The sequence below is a fragment of the Taeniopygia guttata genome, chromosome 6 (assembly GCF_048771995.1).
Source record: "Taeniopygia guttata chromosome 6, bTaeGut7.mat, whole genome shotgun sequence".
Taxonomy (NCBI): Eukaryota; Metazoa; Chordata; class Aves; order Passeriformes; family Estrildidae; genus Taeniopygia; species Taeniopygia guttata.
The window spans coordinates 32,494,478-32,513,406 of NC_133031.1; the positions used below are offsets into that span (position 1 = coordinate 32,494,478).

General features: G+C 42.1%; 3 protein-coding genes across 7 annotated transcripts in view; 1 reads left to right on the forward strand and 2 right to left on the reverse strand.

The window, feature by feature from the left end:
- ATE1 (arginyltransferase 1) overlaps positions 1 to 576 on the reverse strand; it is a 68,200-nt gene extending 67,624 nt beyond the window's left edge. For 2 of the 5 annotated variants that reach the window (XM_030276557.4, XM_030276556.4), the window contains exon 1: positions 423 to 576. In XM_030276557.4, the coding sequence (XP_030132417.4) occupies positions 423 to 510 (88 nt within the window). In that variant the 5' untranslated portion in view covers positions 511 to 576. Of the gene's footprint in view, positions 1 to 131; positions 331 to 422 lie in introns of those variants that run through there. The other 3 variants (XM_030276555.4, XM_072931316.1, XM_030276554.4) reach the window with 2 other exon arrangements.
- Positions 577 to 1,350: 774 nt separating this feature from the next.
- Positions 1,351 to 9,929, reverse strand: NSMCE4A (NSE4 homolog A, SMC5-SMC6 complex component). The gene is made up of 11 exons (XM_030276560.4): positions 9,415 to 9,929; positions 8,210 to 8,290; positions 7,547 to 7,677; positions 6,398 to 6,546; positions 6,001 to 6,100; positions 4,667 to 4,757; positions 4,102 to 4,196; positions 3,295 to 3,343; positions 2,561 to 2,652; positions 1,940 to 2,030; positions 1,351 to 1,437 (listed from the first exon to the last, which is right to left on the reverse strand). Exons 1-10 carry the CDS (start codon positions 9,644 to 9,646, stop codon positions 1,947 to 1,949), a joined length of 1,104 nt encoding a protein of 367 aa, XP_030132420.1. The 5' UTR covers positions 9,647 to 9,929; the 3' UTR covers positions 1,351 to 1,437; positions 1,940 to 1,946.
- Positions 9,930 to 14,717: 4,788 nt separating this feature from the next.
- The window catches only part of TACC2 (transforming acidic coiled-coil containing protein 2), a 127,258-nt gene continuing 123,046 nt past the window's right edge, over positions 14,718 to 18,929 (forward strand). Inside the window, exon 1 of the mRNA XM_072931318.1 lies at positions 14,718 to 14,806. The gene's annotated coding sequence lies outside the window, so the exon portion shown is untranslated. The remainder of the gene's footprint in view (positions 14,807 to 18,929) is intronic.

Below are 18,929 nucleotides of genomic sequence, written 5' to 3' on the forward strand. Positions count from 1 at the left end.
CACTCATTCGGGAGCACCGCTGGGCAGCCGGGACAGGCGGCGGCTCGGCAGCACCCCCGGCCGCCCTCCCCGGCCCCGCCGCTTCTCGGCCAGCCGCGGGCGGCCCCGCTCCCAGCCCGCCCCGCCCGCACCGTGCGAGAGGTTGCCGGTGTCGCTCCTGCAGTAGCCGCAGCGGTAGCCATCCTCCCCGCCGAAGAACTCGACGATGCTCGGCGAGCCGCCGCCCGCCGCCATCCCCGCCCGCCTCAGCTCAGCGCCCCGGGCCGCCCGGAAGCGGCACCCGCCGCCATCTTTGCTGCGGGCGGCGCGCGCAGGAAGCGCGCAGGAAGCGCCGGCGCCGCCATGTTCCGCGCGGGCAGCGCGGCGGGGCTGAGGGAGCTCCGAGCCCGGCCCGGCCGCCACCCCCGGCCCCGCTCACCCACCCGCGGACACTTTGCCCCGCGCCGCGCCGCAGTAGCCGCAGCCGTAGCCCTCTTTCCATCCCTTGTACTCCACCACGGCGGCGGGCATGGCGCCGCGGCCCCGCAGCGCCTCCGCCACGCCCGGCCCGGCCCGGCCCAGCCCGGCCCGGCCTCCCCCGCGGGCGGATCGCTGAGGGAGCAGCGAGCGGCGCTGCGGCTCCCGGGCCGTGCCCGCACAGCCTCCCCCGCGGGGATGGAGCCCTGGGTATCCCCCTCAGCTGCTACAGCAGGATAAAAGGGTGCAAGAAATCCTGAGCTCTTCCACAGAGCGTTTTCTAAAATGGAACAAGACTTCCACATAAGTATTTTTATAAATTGGCCCCATAGAGCTGGCCTGGTCAATGCCCAAAGTACCAAACAAATACAGGAGTAGTTTGAAATAAAGGAAGGTGGAACTGCTATCTGTAACGGAGACTGAATTTCCAAACTCAAACCTTTGTTTCCAGAATGGCAAGAACAGCAGGGCAGTATCAATTCTCCTGCAGCACCCAAAATCATGTAGAATTGCAAGATTATACCAGCAGGGATGTTTAACCATTTGACTTCCACTTGCTGCTGCTGGGGTGAGACAAGGGAGGAAAGAAGGGATAGTGTTTCCTTTTTCCCTTTTTCATCAGTGCCAGTAAACTTCATATGAAATAGCAAACTGAGCCGTAATATATAAATAACTGTGACAAGCCTAAACTTCCTCAGGTTGCCCAGAGCACCTGTGGCTGCCCCTGGGTCCCTCTTTTGTCCAAGGCCAGGTTGGACACAGCTTGGAGCAGCCTGGGATAGTGGAAGGTGTCCCTGCCATGGCAGGGGGTGGCACTGGATGGGATTTAAGGTCCCTTCTGACCCAACTCATTCATGGTTCTAAACAAAGCAGCTTGTATAAAGCATCTAGATGTTCCAGAAAAAATAAATTTATTTTTACAACATATACATATAAAACAATTGTTGAAACAAATGTTCTGAAGTATTTTCTTTAAGGCACCTAAGGAGAAAGAAAAACAAAAAAGAGAAGACAGTAAGACAACATGCATTAAGATCTGGAGCTGAGCAAACAACTGTGACAGTAAGGACTTCATTCCTATCATGGGAAGAATTTTCTGGAAGCAGAAGGGAAGACAGCCTGGTTCCCTCTAAGTCCTTCTTCAGACTACTTTATTAACAACATCAGCTGTCAGGAAGTTAAGAAACCAAACAGAAAAACTAAGTCATGATTCTTTTCAACACTGCATTCTGAGTATAAAGTTCCAAAAAATAATGCATCACTTAACTGACCATCAAGCTCAAAGGGTATTTTTCCCTAGTTTATTATTTGTATACAAGGCTAGATTACGTTTTGTTTCATGAAGAGGGCAAGGACACAGCAATTCCAGATGTTAGTCACCCTGCTCACAGTTCTTCTGCACTTTTAAGTCACACGCAGCTTCCCTGAAGTTCTCCCACATGCATAAGGAACTTACTGAGTTTGCTTTGTTAAAAGAACTTACTTAATAGTTATTCTGTCTCCATTTCCTCTTCAGTGGCTTGATAAGGAGGTGTAATCATGGCTTCTCTTATCTGAAATGTTTCTATGATCTCCTGTTAGAGATGACAGCAGTGAGTCAGTCAACAGAGCTGAACTATTTGAATTGAATCACCACCAGCAAGTAATAAAATTTCTGATACTAAAGCACTATTTCAAATTACATCTCTCCTGCACATTCTGAGTGAGGGACAAAGGAGAAGTATGTGGTGCTCAAAAGTACTTTCTGTCTAAGATTTATTCCAGTGAGGAAACTGCATGGATAACTTTGCCTCCAGAGACAAGAATTGTACATAAGGGAAGAAACAGATTCCATATTTACCCAGGCCTTGTATAAAACAGTGAAGTCAGTGCACAGCTTCAAAGCACTTAAACTGACCAGGCTTCAGGAATCAAATATGGAATCACAACCCAAATTCTCAGTTTTCCTGCAGCTACAAACATCCCTTAGATCTGTGATTGTTCTGGCATCCATAAGGTCAAATGCAGTGTTTCTGTACACAGAAGATCTGCCCTCCCCAGCACAGCTCTCAGAGGCTTAAATAAAAAACAACTGATCCAAAGTATGAAGTGCTCTCCGTGGTACCTTCCATTCTTTCTGGTTCAGACTTATGACCACCTGGTTCCGTGCTGCAGCTCTGCTGTCCTCTTCTCCTCCCTCGCTGGGTTTTATAGGCTCTGATCAAAACACAGCATTTGCAGGACTTGTAAAGCCAGTTTCCATCAGGAACACAAAAGCTCCACAAAAATCAGATCACTCCTACACACTCCACCCACTCAGTCTCTATCAACAGCCTGTACCATGTACTGCTTGAGATACTTCCTTAGTCTCACGTCTTAAAAATTTAGGAATTAACTTTTTTTCAGAAGGACCTAAATATTTGATTCCTTACAATATCCCACCAAAGTGCTAACCCCACTGATATCCTATGAAAGCCAGCCTTGTATGAAGAATGGAGAATGAATTCTTCATTCAACAATGAATGAAGAATTTCCCTTCCAACTGTTTTGAAGCTGCAGCAGTTCCCAACTCTGAGGCAAGAGAGTTCTTACACCCAAAGGTATCTTTTTTCAGCCAAGTGTAATAATGTTCATGTACTTCATTAGCAAAAAGTATAATTTGAAAGGCAATAACATTTGATTTCTATTAATATAATAAATTTGTATAAATCAGCATAATGATCTTTTTCCATACATTGGTATTTGAAAAGACTCAATCCTTTCAGCTGCTCATAAATCTCTTCACGCCTTCAATTACATTCACTGTATATCCCCAGTTCGTTGTTACAAAAACCAGAGTATTTTAAAGCTAGATTTTACCTATTACTGGCAATTTATCTTCATCCAGCTTTATTTTTGCAAGACCATCCTAAAAAACAGTGGGATTTAAAGTTTTGTAACTTAGAGTTTTCCAGTTAGGATAATACACTGAAATTTCATATTTTTACTTATTACATAATCATGAACAGGTATATATACCAATAAAGAATCTTCACTGGCATACCACATAAGAAAAAACTAGTTTAATACAGTACTTATCCATAAAGAAGGTAGTCCATATAGCAACTGCTGGATTATAAAAGTTATGCTTTATTAAAGTCGCTGTTATTCTCTAAATATACTTGAGCTAACCCTTTATAATAACATTTATATTCAATGTAAGACCTGAATTAGTCAAAATATCCTTGGCAGTTTTCATATTTTCCAGAATTAATTTTATTTCTTTGACCAACCAAGCATAGTGTTGAAGTGCAAATCCACGGATTCAAAAATATAAACCTTGCACTAACATAGTTTTCTACAGCCTCAGTAACTCTTCCATACTCTGAGAGCTTTTCTATATGTGCAGAAAATGTGAGCCAGAATATTTTTTTATAAACATATTGACTGTAAAAATATCACTCGTGTTTTGTTGGTAAATTGATTGCAGTGCAAAAAATTAAAGTTAGTCAACTCTGTTTCCTTTTTAATTTGATTACCAAAATATCGCAGACTGTTTCCAGAAAATAAATTAGTACTCCTCATATTTAAATCCTTATTCTTCAATATCGAAGCCAGAAAAAAACCAGCCATTTCTAGGTAATTCTAGTATCTAAAGTGATATTTTAAAAAGATGTCATGCCTTACCCTGGTAAGGAAGGACACATGAAACACGTTTTCCACAGTGCGTGCAAACGAGTTCGGATCAATGACAAAATCAAAGAAGGAAATGGGTGTATTAGCTGGGGATGCAAAAATAGCTTTGTTCAAACAAACAAACAAACCAACAGGTGGTATACACAGAGCTAACAGATGTAAATACAAACTTAAGAGAGACGTTGCACCTTTCAAAATCTAAAGGGTGTTTATCAATTTAGTTACAATCCAGAATTTCCCACTGCTAGCAAAAACAAATGTTTTATAGAGTATATTTTCTTCCATCTTTTCCCCCACACAAATCCATATATTTGAGTATTTGACTGCCATCTACAAGTGGCAGGCTTTAATCAGGGGAGAGGATTTACATTTACTTTGCAGTCAAACAACAGCTGATTAGTGTTCATAAAAAATACATGGTTGGTCTATGTGCTTCACCAAAGATTTCTACTTGCAGACTTCATCTCATTTTGTCCCTGTAGTTTTACCACTCCAAAGTGTAGAAGACACAGAATATTCATTTTCTCTAGTTAATGTTTAATTTAACCATACTTACGATCATCTTCAAAGTGAGTCTGCAGTATTCTCAAGATCCTCTCTACTTCTTTTTCTGTAGCTTCTTGATGAGACTCTTCCATTTTTTTTAACTGGGAAAAAGAAAGAGAGATTCACCTCAAAAAACTGCTGTTGAATTACCAAAATATGCAAAGATACTCTTTTGAACGTGTAACATAAAAGTTGAATTTTTCTCTCTACATGCAACATAACAAACACACTTATGCAAACATGAGACAACCTTGAAGTGCTTTAGGTTTTTATTCCAATCTTACAATATCAAACTGAAAGGCCATGGCTTGTATGTTTTGAGCTTGTGTACAGGTGTACACTTACTTTTCAATGGCTCTGAGGGTTACACAATGCTACAGTCTGTGAGTTGAATGAAGATCAGCATTTGTAAGCAACCCACAAACCTTCCAGCTCCTCTTTTTCCCAGTAGAAACTATAACAAATCCTTTCTATGGTTATTTGGATTGAGTAGGCTGCCTTTTAAAATCAATCAACCATTTGCCTCTATATCCCAGCATTATCACAGCCTCAGCTTCCCTGTAACAACATGGATTATATTTGCAGTTTCAGATATAAGCCTCTTTCAATATTCCCAGACTTTTGCTTTTCTGTCAGTCAATGACACAAAGAATAAGAAAACAGAAAATACAAAAAAGTGGTTATGTGAGCTAATTCGCTTGCTGCTATTAACCACATTTTAGTGCAAATGTCACATCCTGTTAAACACTTCTTAAAGAAAAATGGAAACCACACTAATGTAAAGAAGTTTCTTTTCTGTTTCCTTTCAAAGCAAGAGGCTCTAACTTGAAAATCAGTTTGTAAACCCTACTTCTGAGCACAAAATTGGAGTATAAATCCTATTTCCTTCCACTCAGTGAAATACTGCAGTCAAAACAAATCAAGAAACCTAATAATGGAGTCTGAATCCTTTAGTAGAAGCTCAGGAGGCAAAGGGTTGATGTGTGTGCCTCCAACTCCAGCTGGATAGCTGTGGAGCCAACGAAGGATTGTTGGCAATAAGAACCAAGGAGTGCTGGTAATCACACACTGTGAGAAACAACAGGATATAGCTGGAAAAGAAAGAGCCATGTGAAGGTAGGGCAGCCCCTTTCTGGGACAAATGTCCTTGTTCTGGCTCCTGGAGATAAGCACAGCACAAGCATCTGTGGATCGTGGATGCTCCCTTCCCCTTAAGGGTGGGATGTCATAAATACTACACAGTTTATAATTACAAAACCCAAACCAAACAAACTACAAGATTGAGAAGTAATTTTTAATAACTATGCCAGAACAAATGGTTAATGAAAATAACACTTAACAAACCTGAGCAGGCATTGCCCGTTCTGCTTTTCCTCTGCTAGCTTTCTTCTGCCTCTCAATCCGTTGCTTTGGTACAGGAGGCTCAGACTTGAAAGATCCCATCCTAACCAAAACACAAAGAACACACACATGAAAATCTGCTTTACACTGTATGCTTAGGAATCTTTACACTGATCTCCTCAAGCAAGTGCAAAGTGATGACTGATACCTTCACCACATTTACAGATTTCTGCGAAGAACCATCCCCAAAAGTTGTTCCAGTATGTTGACAGCCTCACACCTTGTCAACACTCTGCTGCAACTTCAGTTTAACTCATGTAAAGCCAGGGCATCAACACAAGAATCAGTTAAGGCCATTACCCTGAGCTGCAGTACACACTATTTCCTTGAAGACACTTACATGTAGTGAAAAGTAGGTGCTCTTCTGAAGTACTTGGGTGCTTCTTCTCCTATTGTCTGCCAGGCATCAGTAGGTAAAAAACCACCTGGAACATCCTCAGATTCATCCGTTTCTTCCACTTCAGTGCGATTTATACCCATGAAGGTCAGCTGCAAAAGAAAAAAAGCTGCAATAAAAATTCACTTAGAGGTGAACCAATAGATACATTCATGGTGAAACACTGAATTCTGGTGTGTGGCTAATAAATTAGTATTTAATGCCACTGCCTAGCAGCTTTGACTTTCATGAAAACAGATAAGCACTCAAATTCACCCTTGTGTTCAGCAACCAATGAAAGCCGTAAGTGAACAAAACTGCTTAGATTCCAACACATTTTCAGTGGTGTGTGAAGTAGCAGAACATTACTCATATCGCACTTCAGAGCTCAGATGTCTCAGAAGTTTTTGAACACTACACACTCACAGGAAGCCCAGCCCCTCAAATATCATAGAACTTATCTGGCCTATCCCTGCATCCACCAGTCCACACTCAAGAAAAATTTTTAATTGAACTTTACGTTTTTTATAGACTTAAGCAAACACTCAAGATTCTTTGTTGATCTGCTGTAACACAAGGGAGCATTTTCGAGGAGGAAAGAAGCCAACAGCCTGCTTAAAAGCTGCTCTGATCCGACTCCTCCCCCCAGTACAAAGAAACAAACTGTCCAGCCTGAAAGCATTCAAGTGTCCCAAAGTCCCATGTCATGTCAGTGACACGGCCTCAAGAACTCTATCCAGAAACATAGAAACCAGTGGACAGGATAAAGAAACTACTTAGCTACTGAGAAATTACAGAAGAGTGACTGAAAAAAGAGCAGAAGACTTCAAGAGCACGAGCTGACTGAGCTGTGATAAAGCAGCAGCAGCAGTCCAATAATGGGGGAGGTGTCTGCATTTCAAGTCAGATCTTCCCCTATTGCAAGTGCTTAATATGCAGTTTAAGACAATTAACAACAGTCACCAGAAGGTTTATCAAAGAAATTCATAGGAAGAGCATTAAATTCCACCAGAATTGCCATGTACTGTCTGACAATCTGAGGCTTTATGGTTCTGTAACAAACAGGGCAAACCTCCAGTAGAAATGTTGGCAAATTCAGAGCCTGGAACTTACCAAGTCTTCTGCAAATGCTGTTGAATCAAATGCTGACATCTCTGAGTGTAACTCACTGGCCTTCTCCTTTCCTATATTGGATGCTATAACGAGGAAATGGGCATCCAGTGCAGCCTCCCGTGCACGGCAAACTGGTACAGAAAAGATTTTGTGGTGATTAATATAAAATTGTCACAAAGAGAATTATCAGATTCAGCATAGGGACTGTCCTGGCTTAAGTGCTTTGGAAATCCTTTTATTGAAATGACCTCTAACACACTTACATAATCATCATAAAAAAAAGGAAAGAATGACAAACCATGGAAGAGTAACACACGATCTTGAACAACAAATGCATTTTTTAATCAACATGTTTTCCACTTTCCAAGTGAAATGAACCCCTCTATACTAATATCTTTTATGTGTATTACGGATATACACTGTTCCAGTGAATCAAAATAAAGCAAGGAATTATTTCTAAGAGCAAATAAACTGCAATGACATTTGTTTTCTCACATCAACTTACTCAACCAATCTTCAACTCAACATATCTATTTTAAGCTATACAAAATTCTGATGAAGTACTTGGACCTCAACTTCACTCTTTGCCTCTTTTGTTTGTAAGGCATCATCGCCTCATGCTTGGCCAAACACATCAATGGAAGACTACTGAATTTCTTTTACCTCCATCAAAAAGTCTATTGGCTTCTTCCAAAGCTTCTGTTAGCCTGTTGCTTCTTGAATTCAGCATGGCTTCTCGATTTTCTGTGGGAAAAGACACAAAGGAAATCCTGAATTAGTTAAAAAAGAAGCTCTGAGAAACACTTGCTTGTTTGATGCTGAATGGAGGCCAGGTACCCACCAAAGATCCATCAATCAACTGGGCCAAGGAGAGAAAAGAGAACAAAAAGCTTGTGGGCCTAGATAAGAGAGAGATCACCCACCAGTTACCTCACTAGCAAAACAGGCTCAACTTGGGGAAATGAGTGAAATTTCCATGAAAAAAACAAACCAGCCAACTGTACACTTGGTCAGTTCCATAAACAGGCACAAACTGCACTGTAGCTTCTTGCAAAGCAACTGCACAAATGTATCAAGTATTCACAAAATAACTAATCCCACGTATTGCTGAACTTGGTAGTGCTACTGACCACATTTTTGTGAGGAAAACAGCACAACTCACTCAAATGCACATAGGAGAAGGACTCACACACCTGTCTGGAGAGATGCTAAAAACTACATAGCATTTTTGGAAGTCCCAAGAATAACTTTCCAGTCCAGGCACATAATGATACCTGCAGTTTCAAACTAAAGCTCAGACACCATGAAAGTGGAATTAAAGGATTTCGCTGTATCTCCAGGCCTTAAGCCGACTGTTCCCCTGCTCCAATGCAGGCACCACATGTGTGTTAGTGCAGCTAAATCCCTCCTAACCTCGCTATCCCAGGGGATGCAAGAGAGGAACTCTGCACAGGAATGGCATCAAATTGAAGGAGAGTATGTTTAGATACGGGAAAAAATTCTTCCCTGCAAGGGTGGGGCGGTCCTGGCACAGGGTGCCCAGAGAAGCTGTGGCTGCCCCTGGATCCTTGGAAGAGCCCAAAGCCAGGCTGGACAGGGCTTGGAGCAGCCTGGGACGGTGGAAGGTGTCCCTGCCACGGTTGGAAGGAGAATACCCGTCAGGTCCCTTCCAGCCAAACATGATTTGCGATTCCATGCTTCCTTGGGAGTCGAATTTCTTTCAGAGTCCAAACCCAGCGCATCGGCAGCCCGAGGACCGCCCGGAGTTGCCGGGAACGCTCCCACACGTTTCCCCACACGGCCGGGACCGGCCGCCATCGCGGACCGCCTCAGGCGCGGCCCCGGCGCTCCCCTGGCCGCCTCCTTACGCTGCACGGTGGAGATGAGCTGCCGGTACTGGCTCCGGATCATCCTGTTGTGCTCCCTGTCGTCGCCGTCGCCGACGCTCAGCTGCCGGAGCCTCTCGCCCGCCGCCTCCTCCTCCGCCGCCTCCTCCTCCGCCGCCTCCTCCTCCGCCGCGCGCTCCTGCGCCTGCGGCGGGCGCGAGCGGCGGCGGCGCGAGGCCGGCGGGGACTCGCCGCTGTTGCCGTCGTGCGACATGGCGGCCGCGGCGGCTGTCAGCCCGGACCGCGGGATGCGGCCCGGATTAGCCCGCCTCGCCGCTCCGCCGGCCTCCCCGGGATGCGCGCACCGAGTCGAGCCTGCGCAGTGAAGAACCTCAGAGGATCTTCGTGGAGGGGTCTGCGGGCACCGCCGGTGGTCGCTGAGCCGCTGCGCTCTGCTCGCGATCTTCCATATTGGCGCTGCTTGCCGCCCCGGTTCTGCGCGGTCTGTTGCGCAGCAAACGGGGTTGGGCCTTTCTGACGTTACCGATCTCTCAACGTTCCTTTACGTTTCCTTCCTCCCTCGGAGTTCCGGTCGCTGCCCGGGGCCGGGCGCTGTGAGCGGCGGCGGGCGGTGCGCGGAGCTCGGCGCGGGCGGGGCCGCCGAGGCCGCTCCGCTGCGGGCGCGGCTCCATCGCCGCCGCGGGAGGGCGCTGCGGGCGCGGAGACCCGCGGGGCGGGAGGCGGGAGGAGGAGACGGCCGAAGTCTGAGGGGAGCGGGGAGAAGTGAGGGAAAGGGGTGATCCCATTGTCCCAGCGCCTCTAATAATGGGTCCGTGAGGCAGCCAGCATCTGAGGGGAGTGGGGAGAAGTGAGGGAAAGGGGTGATCCCATTGTCCCAGCGCCTCTAATAATGGGTCCGTGAGGCAGCCAGCATCTGAGGGGAACGAGAAGTGAGGGAAAGGGGTGATCCCATTGTCCCAGCACCTCTAATAATGGGTCCGTGAGGCAGCCAGCATCTGAGGGGAGCGGGGAGAAGTGAGAGGGAAAAGGGCGCTGCGATTGCCCCAGAGCCTCTAATGCAGGGATGTGTCTGTGGAAACGCCTGCTTTAGTCACTGAGCAGGGATCTGTGCTCTGGCAAATGAAATAAATTACAGGCCCATGGAATGGTTTGGGTTAGAAGGGACTTTAAGGACTGTCTAGTTTGGATCATGGAATCATCAGGGTTGGAAGTGATCTTCAAGATCATCCAGTTCAAGTGCCTACCCAGCATTGTCACTGTAACCCTCCAGGGATGCTGACTCCACCACCTCCCTGGGAACCTATTCCTAATGCCAAAGTGCCTAAAAATTTTCTGATCTCTAATCAGAATGTCCCCTGTCTCAGCTTAAAGCCATTTCTCCTGGCCGTCTCACTGCAGGCAGAGCAGAGAACGGTCCCACCTCGCCACACTCTCCTCCAGGTCAGCATGTGGACAGTGATGAAGGTCCCCTGAACATCCTTTTTTTGAGGCTGAAAACCCTCACTCCCTCAGCCACGCCTTGGAAGAGCTCTCTGGAGCTCTCCAGCACCTCCATGTCCTTCCTATAGTGAAGGGCCCAACGCTGAATGTGCCACTTGAGGTGCAGCCTCACCAATGCCGAGATCAGGGGGATAGTCTCTTTCCTGGTCCTGCTGGTCCCTGCAAAATATAAATCATAACACTTAGCCCTTCATTGCTGAATAATACTATTATGTTGTTCTAATTATTGTGGTGGGGGTTTCAAGGTATTTTTGGGAGTATTTTCTTAAACATCTTCATAGTTCAGCTTGACTAAATATATAGACATGGATCTAGTTCAGTTTGCCCAAACCAATACTTCAGCTGGACAACAGACTGCAACTATACACAACCTACCTTTCAAAATATATGTTTAAAATATGTAATACTTCAGCTGAACATTAATAAATTATATTTGAGCTCTTGAACCATTTTCTATTCTTTGTGTGACTTGTGGAGTGCTGTCAAATTTGCATTGCAAATTCAATATGAGTAATTTGCTTTCGGATGCTGACACAGAAAGGCTCAAGAGAGGATCCAAACAAGACCAGGGCCCATTGTACACTGCAGAACACAAACATGTGGTAAAAAATATTCAGGATGCAAATACAGGCTTAGCAAATGTGAATTACAATTTTTTACTGTCATCTCACCATGCTTAATAAGAACTCAACATTTCACAATATTGCAAGACATTGCCCTGCATTTTTGTTTTGAGAGTTCTGGCTGGCCAGATGATCAGATCTCTGCTTTCCTTGCTATTATGTCAATTGTTACTGTCAACAGTGAAAATGGTAAGTGAAAAAATGCCCTACATGCATCTAACTGCAAGATTTTCCAGGTGTCTTTACACACCAAGATTATTTTTTTGTCTGATGTTCATTCAGTTCTCATTCATGCATATACATCAAACCTTATTCTCATTGAAGTGAGAAAAGTCACATAGAGGAATCCTAAAATAAACATTTTGATCTAACAGGAGAGTTTCACTGTGTGCAGATTTCATCATTCCCTGTTTTGTTCCTCTCAGGGTGCAGAAATGACTGTAGAGTTTCTGGTATTTAGCAGCAGATCTCCAACAAATTTTAACTCCTAACATTATACAATTTGTATATACCATGATCATACAGGCACTGTATTTCAGCAAACAAAAGTCAATTTACATTTTCACCAAATACAGAGCAATGATGTGTTTTTTTATGGTGCTGAGCAGTGAATTACAAGAGGGATTCACAGTGCATCTCAGCTTGGGAGCTGCCCAGCACGAAGTTGCTCTTATCTAGAGCCCCTAAAATGTGGAGCTGCCACTGCTTCATTTACTGTCAAATCTATTCACTTGTCCCATTCTGGAAATTGGCTTCCTGATGTGAGTATCCCTGATTTGTTAGCAGATGTTCCCAGGCATTAATGGAAAAAGATTTGTTCTTAAATGAGACCTTTTAGTCAGGAGTGTTGCTTATGATTTTAAACCATAAACCTTCTTGCATTTCCCTTGAATACACCCAAATAAATGTTCCTGTTCAGGATGAAGATATAAAGCAAGAAATTAGTTGTCTAAAATTATGGCAACACAGGACCTGTTGCCCAGTGATGGCTGTTCCTGATATAAAGTTAATCCTGGTATTTGAAATGGGCCCTGCACTAATTGAAAACATCAGAAATAAAACATCTTAGATATTTGGCATTCAGCTGCCAGCTCTGCAAGCAAACACAGATGAGGAGAAACTCTTTTAAAGAGTGTAGCTAATTTAAAAATGTTGTTTTAGTAATGCAGAAGTGTGAATTAGTATACTTGGTTCTTGCAGCAGCTTTTATTTCTGTATTTACAGATAAACCTGTGGGGGTGAAAATAAATAGATATTTTATAATAGATAAATCTGTGGCAGCAGATATTCCCTCAGCAGTGTGGATTGGGTTACAGCCCATCACATCACCATATGCATTGTGCCAGTCTAAGAAGGGATTTTCAGAGACATATGAAAGAACAATTATTAATAGAACTATGAAAAAAAAAAAAAAAGAGATTCCAGTTTGGTGAGATGTCAAGGAAAAAATCCTTTTAGGATCAAACCCCCACTGGCACCAGGATCCCTTTCTTTTTAAGGACTTGGAAGGTTCATTAAGTGAAAGACTGACACCAGGTCGCTACAACAACAACACGTGGAAATCATGCTGCTGGAGACCAAAATGCTGAAAACCTTCCACTTTTCCCTACAATCAAACAGCAATGTAGAAAAATACAAATAAAATAAAATAAAATAAAATAAAATAAAATAAAATAAAATAAAATAAAATAAAATAAAATAAAATAAAATAAAATAAAATAAAATAAAATAAAATAAAATAAAATAAAATAAAATAAAATAAAATAAAATAAAATATATTTGCAAGAAGGAGTAGGAAATACATACATGTATCAGTGGTGCCTCAGAGTGGAAAATAGCCAGACCACTGCAGCCTTGGTGGTCCATCCAGAACATCTTGAATTGAGGAATAAACAAATTAAAAGCAAATGCTGAACAATGTCAGCTTTTTGCAGAAGCAGAAAGCCAATAAGTGTTCTAAAGATTTGTGCACATATTTTGCATAACTGCATGGCAATTTTTTGGACATAAAAATTTTAATATGCTAATCATTTCTGTCTTCACAGAAAATCCATAAATTCACTATTTCTTATAGCAGTCTGTAGAAATTATCACCTCTTAGACTTTGGCAATACCATGCGAACTTAAGCCTAAGCACTTCTGGGACAGGTTTAATCCTATCCCAGCAATCGTTTCTTCATATCTTGTGCTGATGTGGATATATTATATATTTGTATTTGTCTTTGTATTTATATTATTTATGTTTACGTGCTTAAAGGCCTGTAGCTCACAACCTATTAGGAAAGCAATGTTTTTTTCCTTTCTGGAGCAGTGTACTCCACAAGAGGACTTTCCAAAAGTACCATGTAAGTGAAAACACGCTCTGCTTAAAGGCCATTTCTGCGATTGCTGTGGGTTTCCTCCAGCAGTGACACGTGCTTTGGGGTTTGTGGCTGGGCTCTGTGCTGGGGTGACATGGGCTGGCTCCCCAAAAAGGCTCCAAGCACCCCATGCAAAGCAGTGGCTGAAAGCTCCATCACATCCCACCAGACAAAGCTGCATTCATTCCCTCCTTCTGCCTGAACACAGGCAAAGGGATGAAGAATGCAACGGGGGCAGAAGTATTCTTTTTCCTTCTCTCCATCCTGCCAGGTAATCTGCTAGAAATTCCTAAGCTTTCAGTGTTTATTCTGAGCTCCAGCAAGGTGCTGCTTAGGAAATGTGCAGAGCAGCGCTGCCTCGCAGTGGTTTTATTTAAAATATATATGTGGTTTTATTAAAAATATATAAAGCAGCAGCACTGTTTTATTTACATTTGTCACGGGCTGAATTGAGCTGTTATCCCAACCTTTGCTTGCGAGGTCAGTGAAAAGGACAGCCTGATACCTGGAAGTTACAGTCCTGGAGTAAAAAGCCAGAGGGTAGAATCCCAGTTGCATTGGTTTAACATGGAACTTGTCTCCCTGCCTTTAGGGAATCCATATCCCAACAACAACAACAACAACAACACAGTGCCAACGTGTGCACCCAGCGCACAGGACCTGTCCCGTGGCATTCCCATCCAGCAACTGAGAATTCTGTGAAGAACTGATGTGTCACAGCCCCACAGCTCCCTGGGTCAGATTCCTTACACTTCACAGCTCTCCAGCATCGTGTTCTCAAACATCAGCCAATTCACATTAATAGAACGCTTTCATGTGATCCAGGCAGAAAGGGGATCCACACACCAGCCAGGAGGGAAGGAGTGCAGAAGGTTATAAAAATCAGGGACAGAGTGGTGCATTTTCATTTTTAGTCTAGAGGAAAATTGGGTAAGTCATTTTTCTTTAAATTTAAAAATGTCTAGACTCAAAACAGTTTACTAATTATGTTTTAGACATTACAAAGGGAGTGTCTGACACGTAAAAGATTTTTTTTCTCTGTACCAGAAAAAAAGAGTGTCTGCTTTGAGGTTCTATAGTTTCATGATCTCTTGTATAACTTGTTTTACAATCCCATACCCTATATAGTGTGTCTACAGGATGATGTCTTGTTCAGTCAGTATCTCTCTAAGACCAACAGAATGATCATTAAATGTGCATGTCCTAAAATAGCTGTTTTAAAAACAAGTTGCAACATTACAGACTGTCATAACTATTTGCAAATGCTGGAGTTGTTAAATGTGGCTCTCTTCCACTTGTTCTTTTTTGCAGAAAACAGTTCTAAGGGTTTGTGTCAGAAAGGATTGCTTGTTGTTTTGAAGTTGCCATGTAACAACAAGAATGTGTGTTTCTCATGCAGAGTTTCAGGGATGAAATGAGCTGGCTGCTCACTAGACAGATTATGCAGATGTTTGATGATGTTCTTAAGTGGGAACTATGATGCTTTGTCTTTCATGCAGAGCAAAGTTTGTTTCAGGCTGTAAAACACAACATTGAACAGTTGTAGGTACAATATTGCCTCTGGAACGTACAGATCTTCAGGTAGTTGAAGTCAGTTCCAGTCTTACCCACTAAATCAAAATAAGATGAGCAAAAATTTAATTGTTGCTGTTTTTAACATTGATGACATGATGCTGAAATCCTTTGTCAAAGTGTAAGTCCATGGCCACTTCAGTTATTTCTGGATTTTATTACTGAACAGGGTTTATATTATCATAATGCTTTGGAAAATGTTTTCCAAGCTTAAAAAAATGGGTTTATCTTCAGGCAAAACCAACACTCTTATTGACAGGCAAAGGATGACAATGGCAGGCATGCTTCTATCTCTATTGTAAAGCAGGTATTTCTCACAAAGTCTGATCTTACCTTAAAAATATAGTGTTTATAGCTTGAGTTTTGTCCTCGTGATTTGACTATTCAAGATCAAGCTGCTAACTACTTAGGAGCAGACTGTCTTTCCCTTTACACAGCCCAAAAGATGGATTAGAAACTTGCAATAAACATATATGAGTTAAAAAAAAATCCATCTCTTCATGTCAAAATGTTTTCCTTATAGATTCAAAATTTAATTAAATGCTAATACAGAGAACCTATAAATCTTATTTTATAAGGATTTTTACAGGGAAAAAAATGCTGGTAGTTGGCCAGAAAAGTCAGATGGGCCTTTGGGTGGATGATTTTAGACTTAGTTTTAAGTAACCTGACATCTCCATCTGCATCTGCATCACATCCAGTCGTTTTCCCATCCCTAGGGCAGAGTCCTGTGACAATGACAGGCTTGGGTGTCCTGGCCTAAGGAGGTCAGGAGGCACTTTGCACGAATTTGCATGAATTTCCTAGTGAGTGTTTTCATCAAGCATTGTAACAATCTGTGGGAAGCAATCTAGTGTAGGGAAAAGCCAATCAAAGCTGATCTGAGTTACATTATAGTTGGGGTTTTATCAGTAAAATCCACAACAAGGCTGAAAAGAGCAGCATTTTACCCTACTTCTATGATCTAAGCTTAAAGCTAAATGAATGGCTTAAGTGCAGTTAATTGATTCCACATTTAATTGCAGAAACGAATGGTTTGAAGAGCTGCACTGCTGACAGCCAGGATAAGAGTCAAGCCATCAGAGATTATAGTTTTTATTTTTCTTGACATAATCCTTTTTTAAGTACTAAAAATCACATGGTGAAACAAAGTTTGATTTAAGTTTTGTATGCTTTCATTAGAAGTTCTTTAATGCAGGATCCTTTGAAAATACAGCAGTTGGTCAAGATCCATATACAGAATATACAAGCCTCAGCAAGCTTGACAAAATACTGAACTATATATTCTTGCCAAATTAAATTTGTCATTAAATGCTAGTTAGGACTTGACAGACTCATTTACTTCCCTGATTTCCCAGCAAGCAAAAGATCCAGCCAACCCTCTTTATTCTTGGTCAAACCCAAGCTTCAGCCAGATCTGAGTCCCTGCAAATGGATTCAGATATTTATATTTATTTGCTTCATGTGTAAACAGTAGCGTGCTGCAGGGCGTTTTGTAGGACTTTAATGGGTCTGAGCATAAATAAAAGGTAAGAATGATTTATTTTATTACCTAGATGAAATCTGCTTTTCTGAGTGTAAGTAATTAGAAACGATTTGCTGGTTCATGGCAACCTGACTGGGTGAAAACAGTTTTTTCCTGCTACCAAAACATAAGGTGATTAATATAGTGCTAATATTTTTGTTTTGATATGAACAGCTGTCATATTTTCTACAGGGATATTTTAGAAGGGAACAAGACCAGTAGAATTGTGAGTAAGAAAGAAGGATGATGAGATAATCTCCCTAGAAACAATGAAATAAACCAGAAAACTTTATCAGTGAATGAACACTATAGATGTTTCTGCAGAATACATCTGAGGAATTGACCAACTGAGACAAAGGAATTCTTTGGTAAATGCTATTTCAGAACATTTTGTCCCATTCCCAAAACGTGTTTACAATAGACCTGTAAAAAAGCACCTCTTTTGGGGACATACAAAAATAGGGAAGGATTTATGGCTCAGCTCTGTTTTCTGTGATTCTGTGAAGTGTCAGCCGAGCAGCACCATTTCTGTGCACTGAGGGTTCACTGTCAGATTTTCACAAACCCTCCAGAAAAAGGCAGAGAGGATTCTTCTAGATCTTCTGAAGCACAAACAATTTTTGATGTTGACAAACTCACGTCGTGAGCAACTCCTGGCTGAATCCAGAAACACAACTGCTGCAGTAAGGGAAGGGGGAGGGGGAAAAAAAACTACAAAGAAGCTGCATAAGTATGAAAATCCCAGTTTTTACAGCATTGCTTCATAAATCTGCAGGTTTTGACCTTATCTGCCTAGATTTTTAATGTGTGCTTTTATTCTCCAGCACTTCAGGGGGATGTGCATGCTCCATTATGCAAAGCTGTCAGTTCTAACAGCAGTGGGATCTGTTGCCTGTATTTCTGTGTCTGTGTTTTAGATCTACAGCATATTGACTCTATTGAAAATACAATTATTAATCATCATTAGTATCTCTTGTGCTGAGTTGCATGCCTACTTTTTACATTGCTGTTACTCACAGTTTCCATGCAACTTGCAACTGTAAACTGAAAATTATACTTAACCACTTTCTTGATGGGAAAGACCTGATTTTAGCCACACTTTTGGAGTATTGCACAGTTTTATTGAACCCATATGAAAATCTTTGCATGATACGAGGGGCAGGAGGTTTAAATTCATGGTCTACATAAAGTGTTTTTGGTTTTTTTTTTCAGTTTCTTTGGTAGACTTTTAAATCACACAGTGCTCACACAAGGGGTGAAACGTGTCAGAAGCCCTGACCATGGAAATATTCTTTCATTTTAATAAACAAGCCTTAACATTTCTTAATTGTCCTACATGCAATATTTAGTTCCTGCATGAAAACTCACCAGCCCAAACCAAATATTTCATTCATGGCACTATTAAACCACTTCTACTGGTAAAAAGATTTCAAGAGTTTTGGGAACTATGCTTGAGCCTTTTGCATTAATATATTGTACTGTCTCATGATATCATTTTGTGACAAGTTCTGTTCTTACATATGAAGAGTTTTGAAGAGTCAATCTATGGGCTATCACACTTTTCAGAGAAGAATATTACTCCTTTCTAGATGCACAGGAGTTCACCAAGTAATCTTTAAGAGTTTACTTAAACAAGAGGGAAAGACTCACATTTGGGTAGAAGAAGAAATCTAAATCTTTATTCACATTAACTTTAAACTCGACAAATAATTGTAGGCCTTATTTTGTGCTCATTTCACTGACTTGAACTATGTTTAATATCCATATTTTGATACTGGTGACTGGTACTTAGTTGCCTGCATGCTGTCATGGTTTCCTACTGAAAGCAGAAATTTTATATATTCAGTGTTACAGTCCCTGCTTAAAAGTCCCAGTTTTGTGCATAATTATGTATAACAACTATTTTGTGAGCCTGGTCTGCAGGGAACCCTCCCCAAACCAAAACTGAGATTGAGT